This window comes from Arachis stenosperma, chromosome 2 (genome assembly GCF_014773155.1).
Source record: "Arachis stenosperma cultivar V10309 chromosome 2, arast.V10309.gnm1.PFL2, whole genome shotgun sequence".
Taxonomy (NCBI): domain Eukaryota; kingdom Viridiplantae; phylum Streptophyta; class Magnoliopsida; order Fabales; family Fabaceae; genus Arachis; species Arachis stenosperma.
In genome coordinates this window covers 105,711,979-105,736,685 of record NC_080378.1, presented here as the reverse complement: position 1 = coordinate 105,736,685, position 24,707 = coordinate 105,711,979, and the positions used below count along the sequence as shown (strand labels likewise).

Here is a 24,707-nt window from a genome sequence, read left to right as displayed (position 1 = left end):
TCGAAATTAACTGTCTTAAAATTCCTTCACCCAAAAATTTAATTTGATGAAAAAAAAAACACATAAATAATTATATATTTAATACGTTATTTTAAATAAAACTTTTTATTTAAATTGTTTAAATTTTTACATAGACTTTTTTTTTTTATTTGTTTTAAGCTATTATTTTTTCTCTTTTGAAGAATAAAAAAGATCAAACTCAAAATGTTTCGGTCATAGAAGTTCTAATATCATGTCATAAAATTATTTATCTTAAAAGTTTAAATTGATAGAGTTGAAAAAGATATATAAAGGTTTTATCTTAAGTATTTGTGATTTAAAATTTAAAATAAATAAAATAATTAATTTTAAAAAATTAACTGATATTCACTAAAAAAAATAATTCTCTAGCAATACTCTATATTTAAACAAATATTATGTTATTTAGAATAGCTACAACATCATATAAAGTAAATATTTCTAAAATTTAGGGTTGGTATTGAGGCCTTTTAAAAAAAAAAGATTGTATTAGATTCTTTATTTGGTTTTATGCTTTATAAAGATTCGAGATTGAAGTGTTATTTGTACTATTACTACTATTATTGTTAATGAAATATTTTTTAGGGCAATTTACATAAATAAATTGTTTGTCCTTTAAATTTACGCAATTACATTCTTTTAAACATGAAGACGTAAATACATTGTTTCATATAACCGCTACTGGCGGTAGCGATTTACAGGAAACACATGATTTGCTATAGCCAGCCGCAGATTACATGCAAATGGAGAAACACAGAAATCGCTAGAGCCTGTCGCGGTTTCTGTTTATTGATCTTTGGCCATAAACCGCTACTGGCAGTAGCGGTTTATGTGTATTGGGACACGTGCGTAAACCGCTGGAGGCAGCAGCGGTTTATGTTGAGTATGTGTGAGCGTGGCTGCCTATATAAATCCCTCAAAGACCAAAGGTGGAGGAAGAGTGTTATTTCTCACAAATGGATGGTGAGAAAAGTTTTGTGGCTCTAGTCCACTGCTCTGGAAAAATTCAAAAGAGCAAAAGGCATGGTGTGAAATTTACGGATAGAGAATCGCTTAGTATTTTTATTCGGTCTTCGAGTACGTTGGCAGAGATTAAGCTCAGCATATTACGGAAGCATGGTGCGTGTGGGACGAAGTGGGTAAAAAAGTTATTTTACAAGATTCCCATTGCCGTTGTGTCAGCTGGTGTGAGATATGAGATCTTTGTGATAGGGTCCGATGAAGACCTGCAGGTCTTGTTTCACTACAGGCGTAGTTTTTCGGAGGTGAGAATACCGAAGCTGCTTGCGAAGTTGGAAGATGGTGTCGACAGTTCTGGGGCATCGGCACCGAATCCTCAATCGACGACGGTGGGTGGTGCCTCGACATCGATGCCTGTGGTAGCAGCCGCAATTATGATTCCTGATCCTCAACATGTTACGGCTGTTCATCCTGGTGTGCCTCCTGTTGTGCTTAATTTTGAATTTGAGGCCGGACCGAATCGAGTTGAGAATGCAATGCGGGACAATGATTCGGATGACGAGCCGGTCGCAATTGGTGGGGACAGTGATGATGATATTCCGAGCGGTACACCTACACCCCATGGAGCTTCCGGTTCTGGCACACAACAGTATCTTCCGCACCTGTCATCGTTGAACTTGAAAGCCATTGGCCAACACCAGAATGTAGAGGCAATCTTCGTGGGTCAGGGTATGCATGATGCGAATCCTTTGACGGAATTTCAGATTGGCCAATCATTCCAGAGTAAGGAAGAAATTGTGCTGAGTGTAAAAGATTACAGCATTTGGCGTGAAATTGAGTACAGAGTTATGCAGTCAGACCATCTGAAATACCAAGGGATATGCAAGGAGTTTGGTAACGGGTGCACGTGGTTGATTTGTATCACGCTGCAAAAACGGAAGAGCACATGGAAAGTTAGTTGGTACAACGGACCACACACTTGTATGGCCACGTCGATATCGAGCGACCACAAACAGCTTAATTATCATGTCATTTCTGTGAGGATCTTTCCATTGGTTAGAGCTGATGCGTCGGTTACGATTAAGGTGCTGCAAGAGGCAACAGAGGCAACATATGGTTTCAGGCCTAGTTATAACAAGGTGTGGTTGACGAAGCAGAAGGCAGTAGCACATATCTATGGCGACTGGGAGGAGTCCTATAGTGATCTGCCCCGCTGGATCCTTGGGGTCACATCCACCATGGACGGTTCCGTTGCTCTGCTGAAGACCTCGCCGGTTAGAGTGGGTGATCAGGTTGATGAATCTAGAGTCTACTTTCATCGCATGTTCTGGACATTCCCTCCATGTATTGAGGCATTCCGACACTGTAAGCCGCTTGTCAGTATTGGCGAAACACACCTGTATGACAAGTATGGAGGGACGTTGTTGTTGGCGATTTCTCAAGATGGAAACTCGAATATATTGCCTGTTTTGCACTTATGGAGGGGAAAAATGCAAAGTCTTGGTTCAGCATACATCTGTGAACTGGGCTCAGGAATCTGAGAGCAGGATCTATCTGTGAACTGCCTTCAGTAGTTTACGCACGTGTCCCAATGCACATAAACCGCTACTGCTGGCCAAGCATCACTAAACAGAAACTGCGATAACCTCTAACCGTTTCTATGTTCCCCCATTTGCATGTAATCCGCAACTGGCTATAGCGGATTATGTATTTTCCGTAAACCGCTACTGTCAGTAGCGATTTCTATAAATATATGAAACAATGTGTTTGCATCTTCATATTTGAAAGAATGCAATTGCGTAAATTTGAAGAGCAAACAATTTATTTATGTAAATTGTCCTATTTTCTAGTTATGTTTTGAGACCTACTAGTTATTTATTACAGAGATTTTTAAAGTTTAAAGAAATCCTCCAATGAATAGAAGAAGATTTGAACACTTCGATCGCATTGTTAAGTGACTTTTGTATTTTATTTTATTCATGTAATTAATAATTTTAAATCATAAATTTAAATTTATAAAATAAAATTAAAATTAATTTCTTAACAAAAATATTTTTTTTCATTTTAATACTTTCTAAATACACTCTAACTATTTTTGCTTATGTGATATTATACATAATTAATTATAATAATGGTGACAGAACTTTAGCTAGACAATAGAGGTCATGGCCTCCTCAAATTTTTTATTAAAAAATTAATAATAATTGTGCTAAAAAAAATTTTGTTCAAGTGACAATTTTTTTTCTCTTTCATTAAAGCTACTGTGTTCAATATTCACTACTGAGATAGAGTGCTCTGCCATGGCCATTGTGAGAAGCTTCGTGTAACACTCTCACTATTAGAAGTCACGCTTCCGGCTGCGCAACTCTGATTGCAAGAAGTATTGCGACTACTTTATATACTAAACACTAAAATAGGAGCCTGTGACTCAACACTAAATCGCTGATTTCTTTGAAAATCGGAAATAAACACTTTATCTTAAGAAGAATACAAACAGGCATAGATTCATATACAAGACTCCTTACATAATAACTCATAATATAATATATATATATATATATATATATATATATAACATATAATTCCTGTTCCTCTTACAAACTTGTAATAACAAAGACGAGGGAATAAAATAATCTAATTAACACAACAGTATATAAACCAAACTCAATAGGACTCTTCTTAATGCTTCTTCAGCCGGTTCCTGAAAAGATAAAGCTGTAGGGGGTGAGAACCTAACCACACGGTCTCACCACGGAGTTTCAAAGTTGTCATAAGAAGATATTTAATAAGAAATCTGTTTTCAAGCTCAGTGATTATCATTGCCTTATGACTCTTTTAAAAACCAATAGGTAATCGTTCAAAACCTTTTTAAAGAAACCATGTTTAATCTTTCAGAAATCCAAGGTCTTTCTTTTTACATAAGCAAATCTCAATCAGAAACCAACCACGCAATCAAACCACACAATCATTAATTCAGTATCAAAGTCCATTCTCAAATGTAACATGCCAGGACAAACACAGGCAAGACAGACAAGTAAAACACAAGTAGGAAGCAGTTACAGCAAATAGTTCAAGTAGCAGTTAGGAACAGTTTAGCAATTAGGCAAACCAAAACAAGTTCAAGCCCAAGCAAAGCATACAAATGCATATGATGCATGCCTGTCCTATGGCTGATGAGGCTCATCTGTCGGTTATCCAGCCAACCCGACAAGTCTGAATTGTCCTTAGACTGTCTCCCGACGTGCATCCCCAAGAGTCTATGCATAGCTTTTTCTCAAATAATCAATATTGCTCAATGGGGGTAACATTCCCGGGAATTTATATAGTGCCCGGTCACACTTACGTCATAGGGTCAACAGAGTATCGAATTTTCAACCTGATACACGTGGTGGCAAGCCACGGTACTTAATCCAGGAAACCTCGTATCTTAGATAGTTCATTCATAAGCCATTTCATTTTCATAATCAGTATATAATCATTTATCAAGCCATGACATTAACCTTCATGTGACATTCTCAATATTCTCAACATCATAATCATTCATCAATCCGATTATCATTTCCAAATTCATTCAAAAATCATATTTCAAAAAATCCTCATCATCCTTCTTTTCATTCCATTTACTAACAATTCTCAATCCAAAACATAACTTTTCCTTTGATAAATGAAGTAATCTCAAATCATATAATACTTAAAATTAAACCTTTTTAAAAATAACTTCTTCAAGTGAAGCTTCTAATTTTATAAAATTTCGGCAGCATCTCCTCTAAAATTCGGACTCTGCCACCCTTTTCGGGTCCCATCTAATCATTTCTCAAACCCTTTCTCAACTATTTCCAAATCTCATTCATTTTCAAAATTCAACCAGTTCCAATATCGTTGTTTTCAAGCGAATCAGTGCCAATAGTAAATCTCTTTTAAAATCAAACCAGTTCAAATACTAAATCATTTATAAAGTCACTAACTCAAAGTTAATCCAGTTTCATATTCCAAATCATTTCCAAGGCCAATTCCTTTACATTAACGAAAATAGCTTCAAAACCAAGAAAAGCCATTTTTCATAATAATCAACTAAATAACCTTTCAAACTAATTTTTTTTCAGCAATCACAAACTACTCAAGCAATCAAGCAATCAGTCATTCAGTCCAGCAAACAACCACATTTAGAAGACAATCATAATCACAGACGTATGTTCTCTCACATTAATATCTAGTTATCACAACTCTGTAATATAAATTAGATTTTAAGAAAAAACCCCTACCTCAATTTAGTCAAAGCTCAGTAGTTAGACTCATCAATTCCTCTTTTGTTTATTTTCAATTTTACAGCAGTGGCAGCAACCTTGTTTATTTTCAGACAATATCAACAGCGGCATCAAGAATCACGGCAACAACACTTTTCTGACATAAATTAGAATTTAAAGCGAAATTGATATTGAGCGGAATAGAACGAAATTAGTAATGGAACATTTACAATAAATTGAAACAGAATCAAATAACCTCACCACGAGAAACAAAGCAACAGTGACCCTCTGAACCGATCAGGCGGCAGCTTCGGCACTCCCCGAATCTCCAGTGGTTCAATAACAACCTTAATTTCGACGCGCAAATACCGGAACCCAAACCTACGGTATCAGCATCTCAGAATCTCCAACAGATTGCAACAGAACATTGATTTCAAGAAGTTTCAGAAACAAAGTGCTTACCAAGAAGACAGGGGTTTCAGCGGCAGTTTCCAACATACACAGGCTTCAAAGGCGGTTTTCCGTGGCAACAGCGCTCTCCGGCGGCAGAGGTGCGGCCAGAAGTCGCGGCCAGAAGCTTCGGAGGGGCGGATTTGATGAGGATGGTCGACGATAGGAGCAGCAACTGTGCGCGGTGGCTGGACAGGTCCCGATCCTCCCTTCCTCCCGGATCTCTCTCCTCTGCCTCATCCATGGACGACGGCGCTGACAGCTGCAGCAACGGCGCTGACAGCTGCAGCAACGGTGACGAACTTTGCGGCGGGGACTGTGGCTGTGACAGGAAAGGCGAACAACGGCGATGAAGGCGCGGCGGTTCCAAGCCCGCGACCTCCCTTCACTCGCGAGCCATCTCTCTTCGCGGTCACAACAGTGACGGCGAGCAGAAGCGGCAGCTTCCTTGACGGCGGCGGCGGCGGCGGCGCAAGCAGCAGGACGCAGCGGCAGCAGCGGTCCGCGATGATGGCACGACACCTCCACCGGCGCTCCCCTCTCTCGGATCTCCCTTCCCTGTTTCTTTCTTTCTTTCTTTTTTTCCCTTCTTTTTTTTATTTTCTTTCTTTTCTTGATTTCCCTGCCCCCACTCCGTTCTTCCTCTTCTTCCCGTTTTTCCATTCTCTTTCCTTTGCCGCTTTTGTTTCCCTTGCAGTTAGGTTTAGGTTTGGGAAAGCGGGTGAGTGGCGGTGGGGTAGAGAGTTAGGATTAGGGTAGTTTAGGTAATTTTAATAAAATTAGGGGTATAGAGTAATAATTAAAAATTTACTTTAATTCTTTAAATTTATTTGAAAAATGTTATTTGATTATTAATTTATTAATTAACTTTTAATCAAATATTTTAATTTAAAATTAAGTTTAATATAATTAATTTTCTTTGTTTATAAAATTAAAGTATTAAATTCTAGAATCTCTATTATTTAATTAAATTGTATAAAATTCTTATTCTTTTACAAATATTAAGCTGCCTAATTTAAATATAGAAAATTATTCAATAATTATAATATTAAGTAAAATTTTTAATTTAATTGTCAAAACTTGATTTAATTACTTTTAATAAAATAATTTTTAAAAATAAAGTCTTTAATAAATAAATGAATTGAAATTAACTCATGATAATATTTTTTTGAAAATTATGGATCTTACATCCTATCCACCTTATAAAAATTTTCGTCCTCAAAAATTGATACAAAATAAAAGAGATTTCATATTACTTCACTCTTGAACTCATTTAAAGAAGAAATAAAAAGTCCTCATTATATACATATATATATATATATATATATATATATATATATATATATATATATATATATATATATATATATATATATATATATATATAGTTTCAAATACCAAGATTTTCATATAGCATAAAAATATAAAGGATATAAGTATGATGTAAAACAAGATTACAAGATAGGCTTGATGCACAAAATAATATGTTTCAAACATGTGATGGTAAAGCAAGGCGACAAAAGGTTATAAAACAAGCCGAAGTTAAAACGATGTGCTTAACGCCCGCATACTGATGTCATACCAACTTCAGAGATTTTAACTATTCAAACTTCAATATAATTTATCTCCACCATTTCGAACCGTACTTTATTAGGCAACTCATCTGAAGGTTCTCAACTTCGTTTAACACTTTACAAACCTTACTACTGGTCATAAGTCCCACATCAACAAAACTATTTTACGTAAAATAAGGTTTCACTACTCTCTGTGACATCGTACACTTACGAGTTTTACCTTTTGCATTCTCCAAACGTGTCCTAAAGAATTAATGTGTCATTTACTAAGTCCAACAGTCACACAAGATACCAAAACTAATCTCGAGTATACTCAAAAGGATAACAGACCTTAGAAAAGAAAGAAAGGCGGCAAGGACCGTATTCGCAAGAATTTGAAAGAATTTTTGAAATCACAAGTAGACAAGGATAAACAAATAATGAAGAATGTTGGAAAGAGAATCAACTGATAACTTTAAGTGTAACTCTTGAGTCGAAGAGATTTCGATAGGACCAATAAGATATAAAAAACAACTCAGTATTTTGAAACGAATTTAAGCTAAATCAAGAAATATGAGGTTTACAGAAGAAGAATATCCAAACCAAAGACAGCTTATAGAACTCAAGAGTATGGTTTAAAAATATTCTCGAATGCATTGTTCGTAAAGAATGGAAAACTTAAGGAGAAATCATTTCATGTTCTGAGAAAGAAAATGGGTAACAAACATCCTTCAAAAGATTAATAAAAGCGTAAATGTGACATTATTTCAATATAAATTAAAGTGGAAATAGATTACACAAACTTTGTAAATGGAAAGATTAATTTGGATAAAAGCAAAATTGTATTTTCTCTTCTTTTTTAAGCATGTATGAAAACTACAATCTTGTTGGAAGAAAACCTGAGATAAAGTTTTACTCATAAAAGGAAAAGATGATACACTATAATCGAACGATTTAAATCACATACAGAAATTTTCAGAGTATAAGGTAAAGGAGTGTAGACTGGATTGAAAGCAATTTATTAAAACTTCAATAGACGATTATATCGTCCCAAAACAAGTTCAAATCACATCAAAGAGAGGCACTGCTCAATTAAAGCAATTCAAAGTCAGGGACAACTTTGCATAAGAATAAATCAAAACTTGTTTAAAAAGATTTAAAATAAAACTCCAATAATATACTTGAAATCACAACTTTATAAAGATGTTGAATAATATTAAGATGCGAAAAAACAAAAGAAACTAACTCATTTTAAGAAAGAAACTTAAATCAAAGGATTTCTATTAGGATTCATAAAGCATGTCACTCATAGAAACGAAAAACTTAAGAAGGAACTCAGCAACTTAAAAAGTTGATTCAAAACTTAAATTTCTTTAAAAGAACTCAAAATTTTGTCAAAATAGTCCAGAACAAAATTGAGAGTATACTTAGAATAACCACCTCGCAAAATCATTTAAGAAAATTATGGTGTGCTTAAAAGGAAATCAGCCCATGGAAGAAAGAATCTTTAAATCAAGGGAATTCGACAAGAACTCACTAGGCATGGATTATTAAATGAGTTTTCAATTGGTCCAAAGGAATACAAAATGCGTCAGGAAAGGTATCTTAATCAATAGAAAATTCTCAAGAAAGAATCTTTGACTAAAGAAAGACAAATAAAAGGAGAAATGGTGCATTAGATGGAAACGAATTCAAGTTGACTCGGATGAGCATGAGATTTACAAGAAATGAAAAACTAAGACTAATGATGATGTTCAAAAAAAGGTAAGAAAGTAATTAAAAACAGAATCAAATATGACATTCTCAGAAATGAAAAGCTTAAGAAAAAAATTGGTCTATTCACAAGAAGAAAGACATGAGTTCAACATTTTTTTTTTCTAAATGAACAATTATATAAACAATGTAATATGCTAAATCAAATTCAAATTAAAAATAAATTAGGTGAAGTTTACCAAACAAAAATCAACTGAGAAGAGATAAAAACCTTTTTTTTAAATATCTAAATATATAATCAAATAAAGATATTCGTAAAAACTGTAACAAAATTATTAGAAAATAAAATTGTATTTAAAGTATATATATTTCTATAAATCAGTAAAAAAAAACAGGCGATGTATTGGAAACAATTAATTTTAAACTGTATAAGAAACTTTCAATGTTTATATAAAGAAGTATATATCAAATTAAAAGAGGTTGTATATTTCAAATCAAAAGCGGTTTTGTTAAGATTTAAAGAATGGCCGAAATTATCGTCAATTAAAAGGAAAAGTAAATTTACAATTTGTTTACAAATGACTCGAAATATGAACTTAAAAAGGTACACTGCATCAAAACAGATTCCAAATGTATATCAAAGAGTACATGGTTCAAGAAAAAGTGCCTAAATAAAAAAGGTAAATACACCAAGGATTTTAAGCAGGCATATGTAGTTAGGATCAAACAAGAGCGCACGTGAACAAGAAGGTAGGATTAGAAGATAATTCGATTACTTTTTAAGAAAAGAATCGCAAAGAAAAACCTTAGAGCATACCAGCAGGAACAAGATACATGATATTCGCAGAGTTTAAGACACTTAACCGAGTAACCTCAAGAATTAACTCCTAACGTTCCCAAAACCCGCGATTCGCATTACCTATGACTCGCAAATTGTCTAAGATAACCCATTGGTGCTTCCATGTACATAATTCACTAGTGTTAAGCCGGCCAAACTTAATACCAGGAATTATGCAATGCATGACTAATGGCATTAATCAATAGACCATCATGTGTATAAAACTCTAATTCTCATTATCCGAACGAGACCTATTACATGACAGACGCTCAAAGTATGCAATTGAAACATAATCAGTCCATTCCTCAGGCTCTACAGGAAGAACCGCTTTGATACCATAATGTAACACCCTCACTATCAGAAGTCACGCTTCCGGCTGCGCAACTCTGATTGCAAGAAGTATTACGACTACTTTATATACTAAACACTAAAATAGGAGCCTGTGACTCAACACTAAATCGCTGATTTCTTTGAAAATCGAAAATAAACACTTTATCTTAAGAAGAATACAAACAGGCAAAGATTCATATACAAGACTCCTTACATAATAACTCATAATATAATATACATATAAAACATATAATTCTTGTCCCTCTTACAAACTTGTAATAACAAAGAGGAGGGAATAAAATAATCTAATTAACACAACAGTATATAAACCAAACTCAATAGGACTCTTCTTAATGCTTCTTCAGCCGGTTCCTGAAAAGATAAAGCTGTAGGGGGGTGAGAACCTAACCACACGGTCTCACCACGGAGTTTCAAAGTTGTCATAAGAAGATATTTAATAAGAAATCTGTTTTCAAGCTCAGTGATTATCATTGCCTTATGACTCTTTTAAAAATCAATAGATAATCGTTCAAAACCTTTTTAAAGAAACCATGTTTAATCTTTCAGAAATCCAAGGTCTTTCTTTTTACATAAGCAAATCTCAATCAGAAACCAACCACGCAATCAAACCACACAATCATTAATTCAGTATCAAAGTCCATTCTCAAATGTAACACGCCAGGACAAACACAGGCAAGACAGACAAGTAAAACACAAGTAGGAAGCAGTTACAGCAAATAGTTCAAGTAGCAGTTAGGAACAGTTTAGCAATTAGGAAAACCAAAACAAGTTCAAGCCCAAGCAAAGCATACAAATGCATATGATGCATGCCTGTCCTATGGCTGATGAGGCTCATCTGTCGGTTATCCAGCCAACCCGACAAGTCTGAATTGTCCTTAGACTGTCTCCCGACGTGCATCCCCAAGAGTCTATGCATAGCTTTTTCTCAAATAATCAATATTGCTCAATGGGGGTAACATTCCCGGGAATTTATATAGTGCCCGGTCACACTTACGTCGTAGGGTCAACAGAGTATCGAATTTTCAACCTGGTACACGTGGTGGCAAGCCACGGTACTTAATCCAGGAAACCTCGTATCTTAGATATTTCATTCATAAGCCATTTCATTTTCATAATCAGTATATAATCATTTATCAAGCCATGACATTAACCTTCATGTGACATTCTCAATATTCTCAACATCATAATCATTCATCAATCCAATTCTCATTTCCAAATTCATTCAAAAACCATATTTCAAAAAAATCCTCATCATCCTTCTTTTCATTCCATTTACTAACAATTCTCAATCCAAAACATAACTTTTCCTTTGATAAATGAAGTAATCTCAAATCATATAATACTTAAAATTAAACCTTTTTAAAAATAACTTCTTCAAGTGAAGCTTCTAATTTTATAAAATTTTGGCAGCATCTCCTCTAAAATTCGGACTCTGCCACCCTTTTCGGGTCCCATCTAATCATTTCTCAAACCCTTTCTCAACTATTTCCAAATCTCATTCATTTTCAAAATTCAACCAGTTCCAATATCGTTGTTTTCAAGCGAATCAGTGCCAATAGTAAATCTCTTTTAAAATCAAACCAGTTCAAATACTAAATCATTTATAAAGTCATTAACTCAAAGTTAATCTAGTTTCATATTCCAAATCATTTCTAAGGCCAATTCCTTTACATTAACGAAAATAGCTTCAAAACCAAGAAAAGTCATTTTTCATAATAATCAACTAAATAACCTTTCAAACTAGTTTCTTTTCAACAATCACAAACTACTCAAGCAATCAAGCAATCAGTCATTCAGTCCAGCAAACAATCACATTTAGAAGACAATCATAATCACAGACATATGTTCTCTCACATTAATATCTAGTTCTCACAACTCTGTAATATAAATTAGATTTTAAGAAAAACCCCTACCTCGATTTAGTCAAAGCTCAGTAGTTAGACTCATCAATTCCTCTTTTGTTTATTTTCAATTTTACAGCAGCGGCAGCAACCTTGTTTATTTTCAGACAATATCAACAGCGGCATCAAGAATCGCGGCAACAACACTTTTTTGACATAAATTAGAATTTAAAGCGAAATTGATATCGAGCGGAATAGAACGAAATTAGTAATGAAACATTTACAATAAATTGAAACAGAATCAAATAACCTCACCACGAGAAACAAAGCAACAGTGACCCTCTGAACCGATCAGGCGGCAGCTTCGGCACTCCCCGAATCTCCGGTGGTTCAATATCAACCTTAATTTCGACGCGCAAATACCGGAACCCAAACCTACGGTACCAGCATCTCAGAATCTCCAACAGATTGCAACAGAACATTGATTTCAAGAAGTTTCAGAAACAAAGTGCTTACCAAAAAGACAGGGGTTTCAGCGGCAGTTTCCAACATACACAGGCTTCAAAGGCGGTTTTCCGTGGCAACAGCGCTCTCCGGCGGCAGAGGTGCGGCCAGAAGCTTCGGAGGTGGCGGATTTGATGAGGATGGTCGACGATAGGAGCAGAAACTGTGCGCGGTAGCTGGACAGGTCCCGATCCTCCCTTCCTCCCAGATCTCTCTCCTCTGCCTCATCCATGGACGACGGCGCTGACAGCTGCAGCAACGGTGACGGACTTCGCGGCGGGGACGGTGGCTGTGACAGGAAAGGCGAACAGCGGCGATGAAGGCGCGGCGGTTCCAAGCCCGCGACCTCCCTTCACTCGCGAGCCATCTCTCTTCGCGGTCTCAATAGTGACGGCGAGCAGAAGCGGCAGCTTCCTGGACGGCGATGGCGGCGCAAGCAGCAGGACACAGCAACAGCGGCGGTCCGCGATGATGGCACGACACCTCCACCGGCGCTCCCCTCTCTCGGATCTCCCTTCCCTGTTTCCTTCTTTCTTTCTTTCATTCCCTTCTTTTTTTTTCTTTCTTTTCTTGATTTCCCTGCCCCCACTCCGTTCTTCCTCTTCTTCCCGTTTTCCCATTTTCTTTCCTTTGCCGCTTTTGTTTCCCATGCAGTTAGGTTTAGGTTTGGGAAAGGGGATGAGTGGCGGTCGGGTAGAGAGTTAGGATTAGGGTAGTTTAGGTAATTTTAATAAAATTAGGGGTATAGAGTAATAATTAAAAAATTAATTTAATTCTTTTTAATTTATTTGAAAAATGTTATTTGATTATTAATTTATTAATTAACTTTTAATCAAATATTTTAATTTAAAATTAAGTTTAATATAATTAATTTTCTTTGTTTATAAAATTAAAGTATTAAATTTTAGAATCTCTATTATTTAATTAAATTGTATAAAATCTTTATTCTTTTACAAATATTAAGCTGCCTAATTTAAATATAGAAAATTATTCGATAATTATAATATTAAATAAAATTTTTAATTTAATTGTCAAAACTTGATTTAATTACTTTTAATAAAATAATTTTTAAAAATAAAGTCTTTAATAAATAAATGAATTGAAATTAACTCATGATAATATTTTTTTGAAAATTATGATCTTACACTTCGACTCACTATATATGAGGGGTTAATATTTGATCAATAAATAAAGAAACCATATTAAGGTGATTAAGACTTGATCAATAAATAAGAAAATGATACCTAACAAATTAAATAGCAGTTCTTTTATGTGACTAATTAAATAGCAGTTTGATTTACTTAATTTTAATTAAAAATTTTATAATAATATTTGAAAAAACAATAAAAAACCATTTAAAACAGTAAAAACTAAATGAATAATAAATAAAATAGCATTCATTTATTAAAAAAATATTAAATAAAATAAATTTAAAATAATTTTTTATTAACTACTTAATACTACCATAAATTTTAAGTGAGATGATAAAATTATAAGTTACTATAATAATAAATTATCAATTTCATTTTTTTTTCTCTCTTGGTCTTGGATAAACGGGCTACGAACGGTAAATTTGGATGGGCACACATTCTAAAAGGTCACAATGTTAGTAAATAAAAGACATGTTTGATATTAACTATTATACGATGTCCCCTTCCACTCAAATACTTTGTCCAACACTAACGAAACCATGGTTACAAAGTGTTGCTTTCCTCAAAAGCTCAAAGAATTTCTATGGAAATTCTCAAATTCTATGCATTAAAAATAAGAGAGTAACCTAAAAAGTGTATTATTGAATGTGTAAAAATTAAAAAGATACAAGATCAAAACAATAAAACATACAATTTTATAATTAATATACAAATATTCTATATAAATATAAATGATACGAATTAATCTAATTTAATTCTAATTGTTCTCTAACTGTAATAACCTGAATTTTTATGTCAACACGATGTTTTTTGAAAAATAGTATTATCAGCAATTAATTTTATTTCGAAGAGTCAACTCCGAGTTTTAAAGTAAAATAAATGATAATATAATTTTATTATTATGTTATTAATTTATTTACATGCTATAATTATAATAAAGTCTAGATAATAATATTATTATTATTATCAAGTTCGATATTTGTCGATATAAGTAATTATCGATATTTTTTTATGAGTTTAGAGTTGCTAATGTTTCATCAAATATCTTTCATCCTTAAGTTACTAATGTCATTTATATTAGTAACTCATATATGTTTAACCTTATATATATATTATTACTTGTGTTTTAATATACTTGATAAGTTTTCATAATTATTCGTTTAAAATATTTATAACTTAAACCATTTTAACTCAGCCGTTCCAGAACTCGACACCTAACCACTAAATCACCATTAATCATTATCATTTACCTTAGTTCCATACTTTGGCCGAAGCCATTAAGGAAACAAAAGAAAGGAAAATACAGACCGAAGCCATTCACGTTGATTCATGATTCATCCACCTTAGTTTTCATTAACGTGGTTTATATATATATATATATATATATATATATATATATATATATATATATATATATATATAATCATGACACATGCCTCCTTCATTTATTAACCCATTTATTAACCCACATGACACTTAATCATGAATCATCACCAATCATCTTCATTTTCTCTTCATTTATCACCGAATGAACTTGAAAGAAAGAGAGACAGAGACCGAGAGTGTCCCTTGAGATAACCGTGACCTCCCATAAGCTTTTTACTTCAATTTCTTCAATTTCTTCAATTTCTTGTAATCTGTAACTCCAATAAAAAAATCAAATCTAATTAAAGTATTCGTATCTTCTTCTTTTATACGTTAGAGTCACGTTTATTCGATAAAAATTGACAGTGACGTGATTCCCTTTTTCCTTGAGTTTGGCTAATTAAAATTTTAAGAGGCACAGACGATTTCTGACGTTTTCTTTTTCAGCAGTTCGATCAAAAAGTTTCTTCGAAGTTTTTGATATTTTGATTTCGTACGGAAATAGAATTTTGGTAATTTCTCACCAGTTAAATTTGTATTGGAAAGTGAATTGATATTGTGATTGATTGTTGATTGGATTTGATTGAATTTATGTTGAATTCTTGTGATATATTGATATTTGTGATAAGTTTGAGGTTTGGTCGGTTTAAGTGCAGCCAAGAATTGGATTATTTTGATGAATTCGCACTATAGGACATGCGGAGAATAACGGCGGTTTAATTGCCGAATCCCGGTGGTTTTTAACCGCCGCTAAATAGGTTGCCAGCGAAACAGTCGCCGTAGCGCATAAAGGCGCGGGATTCGCATTTTGTGGCAGTTTCCAGCAACCGGTAGCATAACCGCCGCAATTTGCTGAAGCGTATTTAATGAAATTTATTTGTGGCGGTTCAATTCGCAGCTTCGTTTTTATGGACTTTATTCGCGGCGGTTTAAAACCGTCGCTATTCTTAGGTTTTTTTTAATTTTATTTTAGTTAATTTTACAAACTTGGATATTTTTTTTAACTTCTTTTTATTTAAAGAATCTTATCGTTATTTAATTTTTTATTTTTTATTATATTTTATAAATTTTTTTATCTTTATTTAAAGAATATTATACTATTTTTTCTCTAAAATTCTGCACTATAGAAAAAAAACTCATAAATATTTAACTGGAAAACAAACTAACATGTCTATTTTAATAATATCAATAAAGTATTTCAATAGTCACCCAACAAGGTAAAGTACTTGGCTAATATTTTAAAAATCAAATAAAATTTTGTGTAATTAAAAGGCCGAGAGATTAAATTAAAAGCCGTGAAGAATTGATAATCGTAAAGCTCAGAAATGGATTCAAAGTTATATATATATATTTTGAACTAATTATCAAAAGATCTTTTTGGGTTCAAAGAACTGTATCTGTTACCATTAAATGAAACTGTGTTTTGATGAAAATTGAGGTTGATTTTATAATAAATAAATTTAGAAGTATTTTGAGTAAAAAATACGTATTTGTGAATGAGTGGGTATTTTATAAAAATTCAGAGTTACTTTTGTAAATATTAATAAACAAAAAATTAATTAGTAATTTTATAAAAATGCTGGGTCAAAAGTAAAATAACTAAAAGTTTAAAGTTTAAAACATAAGTAATAAAAATTTAGAAGTAAAGTTTAAAAGGGTTAAGTCTTCAAGCAAGTTATAAATATTATTTATTATTTAAATTATTTTATTTATAATAAAAATCATTATTATTGTTAATTTATTAAGAATATTATTTAGTAAAGATATTATTATTATTATCAATGTTATTAAAGATAAGATAGAACAGAAAAAATAAGAATACCCTTTTAAAAGATTTAGAATCACAAAGTTAACTTAAGAATCTTATTATTCTCTTTCCATAAAATATTTAAGTAGTGTTTGATGGAGAGACAGTGACGGAAAGACTAAGACTGAGAGACAGAAACTAAGAGACAGAGATTGAAATAAATCTCAATATTCTGTTTGATGCAAAGTTAGAGACAGAAATTGAAACAAGAATGAAATTCTAATTTAATTTGTACAAAGGGTAAAATTGAAATTAATTGAAATGAAGGTATTTTAAGTATAAAATGTTATTAAAGTTTCAGTCTTTATCTCTAAAAATTTTAGCCCCTATGTCCCTACTTTTTGGAGGTACTGAAATACTGAAGTTTTGGGGACAGAGACAGAAATTTTAATACCAGTCTCTGAACCAACAAACATGATACTGAATCTCAGTCTCTCAGTCTCTGTCTCAATACCTCAAAACAAACGCCACCTTAGTGAATGGTGAGAAAATAGTGTGAAGATGGTTTGAACTATTAAGGATAAATAAGTAAAAGACTGAAGAAAGAGAGAAGATAAATCAACAAGTGTGATTATGGAAAGGTCACGAGAGGGTAACGATAGTATGGTTATGATGCCGAAGGATAAATGTTAACAAGTTGTGGACTTTGTATTTGAATCATTGTGCAGGAATGCTCCTAAATATGGAATGGCTTCCAGGAGAAGAGGTCACATGCTTCAGTTGGAGAATCAGCGCCTATAAACACTTGTAGAGATCATGGTCGACATACTTCAACAGAAGAATCAGTGCATGCAAGAAGTAAAAACTTGCAGAGGTTATGTCGCTAGAATGCCTCATCCAACTTGCGAGTTGGATTGCATCGGGTGCGGATTGAAACCGACAAATGAGTTCATTACCTACGATAGAACTAGACATGCATCATCCTTACCGCGCATTTGCATTTTACTTGATAATATGAAATTTTTTGTGATTGTCTTCTTGTGATTGTGCATTCCTTAATGGTATTCTAAATTATTGTGATTGACTATTTCTCTGTGATTCTTGTATAGTTGGTTGTGCATTAATTGAACTGTGATAATCCGGACTTAACTAACTACTCCCAACTCTACTAAGAACCCCCCATTTCTTACCCATTCCTTACTTCTCCATCAGATGGAAACGGACATCCTATTCTATGAGATGGATCCTCCCTACATATATAAGAATCTTGTACAGCATAGATTTTACGTAGTAGCTGCAGAGATTAAGACCCGTGTGTACGTACTGCGCGACCACCCTTTCCCTCATCCGATTAACACTCTTCTCTTTAACCCCGATATGCCTTATGAGTTCCCATTGTATTGGCTTCATCTTGGTGTTCCGTTTTACTCGTTCCATGACAGACCTGTACCTCATCAGCACCCTGATTAGCCTGGGGATTAGGTGGTCCCTGCGCCTGAGCCTATGAAGAAGCATATACCAGAGCCTATACTTGAGTGGGATATTCCTATAGGGCAGACATCAACGTCTTCGTTTTGAGCCCTCATCTGAGGAGTTGCATACCACCTCCATTAGTGGACCGACGAGTGTGGACTAGAGCAGTAGTACGAGTGCCAGGACCCCTCCTGAGATTATTGAGATTTCTGATGATGAGGACGAAAATCTTGAGGAGTGTTCATATGTAATTGAGATTTTTTCTGACGACGACAGTTGATGCTTGAGAGTTGATGAAGTGGCTTTTGGGAGTTTTTTGTGTTAGCCTAGCTTTTGTGTTTAGTCACTCACTTTTGATTAGACTCACTGAGAGAGTAGGATGTATATAGTTGACTAGACTAGTTTTCAGACGCCAACTTATGGACTTTCTATATGGACCAGGGCCCGAAGCGTTGACAATGTATATAGTAGTAAGATGTGAAGGGTTATAAGCTAACTAATGAAGCTGCTTATATATAGAGACTAAACACAAAAACTAGACTAACATAAAAAACTCCCAAAAACCATATCGTCATCCCCCAAACATCAACTGTCATCGTCAGAAGAAATCTCAATCACATATGAACACTCCTTAGATCCTCGTCCTCATCATAAAAAATCTCAATAATCTCAGAAGGAGTCCCGACACTTGTACTACTGCTCTGACCCACACTCGTGGTCCACTAATGGAGGAGGTGTGCAACTCTTCAGATGATGGCTCAGACAAAGACACTAAGATCTGCTCTACAAGAATATCCCACTCAGGTATGGGCTCTGGTACATGTTCCTCTATAGGCTCAGGCTCAGGAACCACCTGATCTTCAGGCTGATCAAGGTACTGATGAGGTACAGGTCCGTCATAGAACGGGTGAAACGGAGCATTAGAATGAAGCCAATGCAATGGGAACTCATAAGACATATCGGGGTTAAAGAGCGGAGTGTTAATCGGATGACGGAAAAGGTGATTGCGCAGTACGTACATACGAATCCTAATCTCTGCAACTACTACGTAAAACCTATGCTATACAAGATCCTCATATATATAGAGAGGGTCCATCTCAAAGAACAGGATGTCCGTCTCCATCTGATGGGGAAGTACGAAAAGGATAAGAACTGGGAGGATTTTTAGTAGGATCGGGAGTAATTAATTAAGTCAAGATTATCACAGTTCAATTAATTCACAGCCAAATATATAAAAATCACAGAAAAATAGCCAGTCACAACAATTCACATACCATTAAGAAATGCGCAAACACAAGAAGACAATCACAAACAATCTCGCATTATTAAGTAAAATACAAATGCGCGGCAAGGATGATGCATGTCTAATCCTATCGTAGGTAATGAGCTCATTTGTCGATTTCGACCCTCATCCGAGCAATCCAACTCGCAAGTCGGATAAGGCATTTCTGCAAGTATTTGCAAGTGCTGATTCTCCAGCTGAAGCATATGACTCTTTCTCCTAAAAGCCATTCCATACTTACGGACGTCCCCGCACAATTATTCACATACAAAACTCACAACTTGTTAACATTTATCCTTCAACACATAACCATATTATCGTCACCTTCTTGTGACCTTCCCATAATCACACGTGTCGATTTATCTTCTCTCTTTCTTCATTTTTTTACTTATTTATCCTTAATTGTTCAAACTATCTCCACGTTGTTCTCTCACTATCCACTAAATATTTTACGAAAAGAAAATTATAAGATTCTTAAGTTAACTTTAATTTGTGACTCTAAATTTTTTAAAAAGAGTATTTTTCTTTTTTATTCTGTTCTATTTTACCATTAATAATATTAATAATAATACTTTTATTAAATAATATTTTTAATAAATTAAAAATAATAATTTTTTTTAATGCAAATTAATTTAAGTAATAAATAATATTTATAACTTACTTGAACACTTAATTCTTTTAAGCTTTATTTCGAAACTTTTATTATGTTTTAAATCTCAAACTTCTAATTATTTTACTTTTAACCCAACATTTTTCAAAAATTACTAATTAATTTTTTATTTATTAATATTTACAAAAATAATTCAGAGTTTTTTGAGTTTTTATAAAAATACTCACTATCCTCAAACACTTACTTTTTATTCAAAATACCTCTAAATTTATTTATTTATAAAATCAACCTCAATTTTCATCAAAATTCAATTTCATTATCAAATTAATATTATCATCATAATCATAGTAATAAATACAGTTATTTAAATCTAAAAATATAAAAATATCTTTAAACCTAAAAATATAAAAATATCTTTATAATCAATTCAAAAATTTATATATAATTTTAAATCCGTTATCGAACTTTTACGGTTACCGATTCTTCACGGCTTTTAATTTAATCTTTTGAACCTTTAATTACACAAAATTTTACTTGATTTCCAAAATAACCTTAACCCCAAATTCATCAAAATAATCCAATTCTTGACTACATTTAAATCCACCGAATCTCAAATTTATCACAAATATCAATATATTACAAGAATTCAACATAAATTCAATCAAATCCAATCGACAATCAATCACAACAATTCACTTATCCAATGCAAATTTAATTAGTGAAAAATTACCAAAACTTTACCTCTATACAAAATTAAGATAATGAAAACTTCAGATAAATTTTTTACCGAATAACTAAAGAAGAAAATTAAATGTCAGATCCAATTGGCTGAACTCAAAGAAAAAGAAAACTACATCATTGTCAACTTCTACCAAACAAAAATGAGGCCAATGTGTAGAGGAAGAAAATACGAACACTTTAATCAAATTAGATTTTTTATTGGAGTTACGAATCACAAAAAATCAAAGCCAAAAACTCATAAAAAAATTAAAACAATAAAAATATGCAATCCTATAATTAATATAGGATATTCTAAACCCTAAAAATCCTAAAGAACTGCTTCATATTGGAAAATACAACTTTAAAAATTATAAACAACAAACTATTTTTATGTATTACCTTTTTAGAAATCAGGGAGGCTGCTTGGTGAGAATGTATTTTCGAACTTTCCTTTGGTTCTTCAACTTCCATCTCTCAGAGCATACTAATCTATATCAAGAAAAAGAAAGGATAAAACATGAAAGGGATTGAATTTAAAGAATGGGAAGTTCCATATTCGAAATGAAGAAAGAACGTAGTGATGAAAATGGATTGGATTAAAAATTGATTGTATCTGGATTTAAGAGAAGAAAAAAAACACTCTTTGCGATCAGGAAACTCTCCGTCTCTTATCTCCTTGTCCTGTTCTGCATTCTGAAAGTGTAAGTTACACAATTTGTCATACAAATTCATTTGAAATTGGCTTCACAAATAACAGTATCATGAAAAAAATGAGAAGAAGAAAAAAGAATTGGTGTTCCTACCGTTGATCGACATTATCGATTTTTTTTTTCTTGTACATGCTTTTGCAACTGCATTTGCTTTCTTTCTTCTTTCTTTATTAGTTTGTAGGAGAATGAATCGGTGTTAACTATGTGAATGTTTGTATTAAAGAATTGCTTCTAGTAATTTATATGCTATATAGGTGTAGTAATGCCAGGTACATGACACTTAGCTTTTGAAAATTACAGGTGTCAATGTGTCATTATTTTGTAACACATCGAAAGAACCCCTTTTTGCTCCTTATTAAGACAGTCAAACTCCCTTCGAAAAAATTATAAAAACAATTGAGCATTCAAAATGATTAAGCCCTAAAAATAATTATGTATTTATTAAGATAATTAATACAAGCATTTCTCTACTTAACTCTAATTTAAACAATATATTTTTTTGGATGGTTACAAATGTCTCCTCCATATACATACGTGTGTAATGTGTTATTGTACGAATATAATATATAAATAAAATCCTCGCTAATAGTGAGATGAAAAGTGAGAATTTAGATGTTTGGATTTATTAAAAATTAAAGGATAATTTACTAATTTCGTACAACTAAAATATTTAAGCAAACAACAATTTTTGATGTCCAAATCTTTTAAGTAATTAAGTTTAATTAAATCATTAAAATTTAAAAATATTGGCACGTCTCTTTCTCTTTTTTTTTGTTCTCTTTTATTTACGATTTTTTTTTTCAACGTCGTCATTGCAATTACTGATGTCGTCTACAGACCGTCATTGCAACACCGTTTTTATTGTTGTTATTGTTGTTGATAATGATATTATTATTCATATTGTTATTATTATTTAATTTTTTCTTTTTATTCTCATTTATTATCATTATTATTATACACATCGTCTTTATTTTCTTCTTCTTCTATAAATATTCAAAATACTATAGCCCATAAATTTTGGTTTACAGCACACAAATTTTAGTATACAACACAACAATTTTTGATAAATCATATGTCTAAAAATGCTCATTCAATGAAATACACATGTGTACATAAATTTTAATGTACAACATAAAAATTTTGGTGCATAATACATAAATTTTAATATGTAACACAAATTTGTGAAAGACTATATATTCATAATATTGACTCATCCAACTAACAAAATAATTTCGCAGCAAAAATTTGTATACTATGTGTAAAAATTTCTATGTTATATACAAAAATTTGTGTGCTATATACAAAAATTTATTTATTATATCTAAGTCAATTTTTTGTTTTGTTAGATAGATTAAACAACCGCTAATTCTAGGTATTACTCATGTATTACACACCCACACAACACACTCACACATACTATATGAATTCATTTAAGAGTTCATTTTTTTTCATAGGACTTGAACTCGAGTGCAGCTTCTTGTGAGGCAGCAGATTTTGCCACTAGTTCCAAGTCTGGGCTGCAAATCAATTTTTTTTAATATAAATGATTAAAAATCCTGTGTCATAGTGTACTCATAAATATAGAATTAGTTTGATTAATCTATAACCATATTAAAATGAAAGATTTTATAAAAAAGAGAATAACAAACAATTTTTTTGTATCAAGGGTTAAAAATAAAGATAAAAAAAGAAAGAAATTAAAAAAAGATAAATGATGATAGAGAGAAAGAAGAGAGGTTGAGAGAGAGGGAAGAGAGAGGTGGAGAGAGAAAGAGAAAATGAGAGAGGTTAAATCTAATATTTTTAGCATATAAACTCGTTTAAATTGGTTTTATTGGTTTTATTTTGAACTGGTTTAAACTGATGTACTATATTATAAATTGGTTTGAAACAAGTTCTTATGTGAAAAAATTGAAACATGAATATTCCTAACTATATAGATAAGTATGTGCAAAATTTTGTCTGCTATATTTTAAAAATTTATGTTTTACGTTTTAAAAATTTGTGTATTATGTACAAAATTTTGTGGGCTATATCGATAAATTTGTATTATGTGTAAAATTTAATTTGTTATACTTCAAAAATTTGTATGTTATACTTTAAAATTTGTGTACTCTTTAACAAAAATTTATGTGTTACAAAAAATCCAATAAATACAACGCACACTCTAATTATACAATAAAACACATGTATACGCATATTTTTTCAGAATATCTTTATTAATAGACCGACTTAATTGAATTTAATTATTAAAAAAATATATACACATAGTATTACTGATAATCAAAGATGAGTTTTGCTATGGCTCAAATTTTTAATAATAATAATAATAATAATAATAATATTGTTTATCAAATTTTTTGGATTAATAGGTCGTTTATATAATAATAACCCGTCCAAATACTTATTAAGTGGTTCATATATCATCTCATCTCATGAGAGACATTCAATTCACACACAAATGACAAAACACTAAATATATGGATTAACTAATTTTAAATTTATGTTTGAGAAGGGACACCATACCATATATATACAAAATATAAATAAATTAAATAAATTACAATAATATTTAAATATTTTATTAGTATTAAAATATAAAATAATTTTAAAAACACTTTTTTGTATATTTCTTTTAATTATATAGAGATAAGTTTTGTATTACTAACTAATAATATACATTGTTTTAATTTTATACCGATTTCAAACATATTTTAGTAAAAAATAAAGTTGGATATGTCAATGGCTTTAAATTATTAAGTATGTTCAAAAAATATTTTTATATTTTATTAAAATATAATTATATATTAAAGATATATTTATTTGATGGATGTCGAATAAGTATTATGTCTAAAATATATTCGACATATAAATACAATTAATTATGTTTCTTAAAAGAGTTTAGCTATCTAAGCTAGCACTCTAAGAACATATATTAAATTACAAATTAAAATTTTTTATTAAAAATATAAAAAATTTAAAATTTTTATTACACATTTTATATTTAATTTTTTTAATAGTGATTTTATTATGTACAATTAAATTACGTATTACCTAGACCGTTCTTAAAATTATATAACACAGATGCTTCTCATACAACTCTAAAAGGCTTAAATACGTACATCAACTTCAATCCAAATTAAATACAGGCTGTTTTCCTCCATTTAAAATCAGAAC

General features: G+C 32.0%; 1 protein-coding gene across 1 annotated transcript; it reads left to right on the top strand.

The window, feature by feature from the left end:
• Positions 1-974: 974 nt before the first annotated feature.
• LOC130963378 (uncharacterized) lies at positions 975-2,519 on the top strand. The gene has a single exon (XM_057889502.1). It carries the CDS (start codon positions 975-977, stop codon positions 2,517-2,519), a length of 1,545 nt encoding a protein of 514 aa, XP_057745485.1.
• Positions 2,520-24,707: the final 22,188 nt, after the last annotated feature.

What these genes read in the sequence shown, in the direction of transcription:
- LOC130963378 (XM_057889502.1), top strand. Translation starts at nt 975, where the DNA reads ATGGATGGTGAGAAAAGTTTTGTGGCTCTAGTCCACTGCTCTGGAAAA.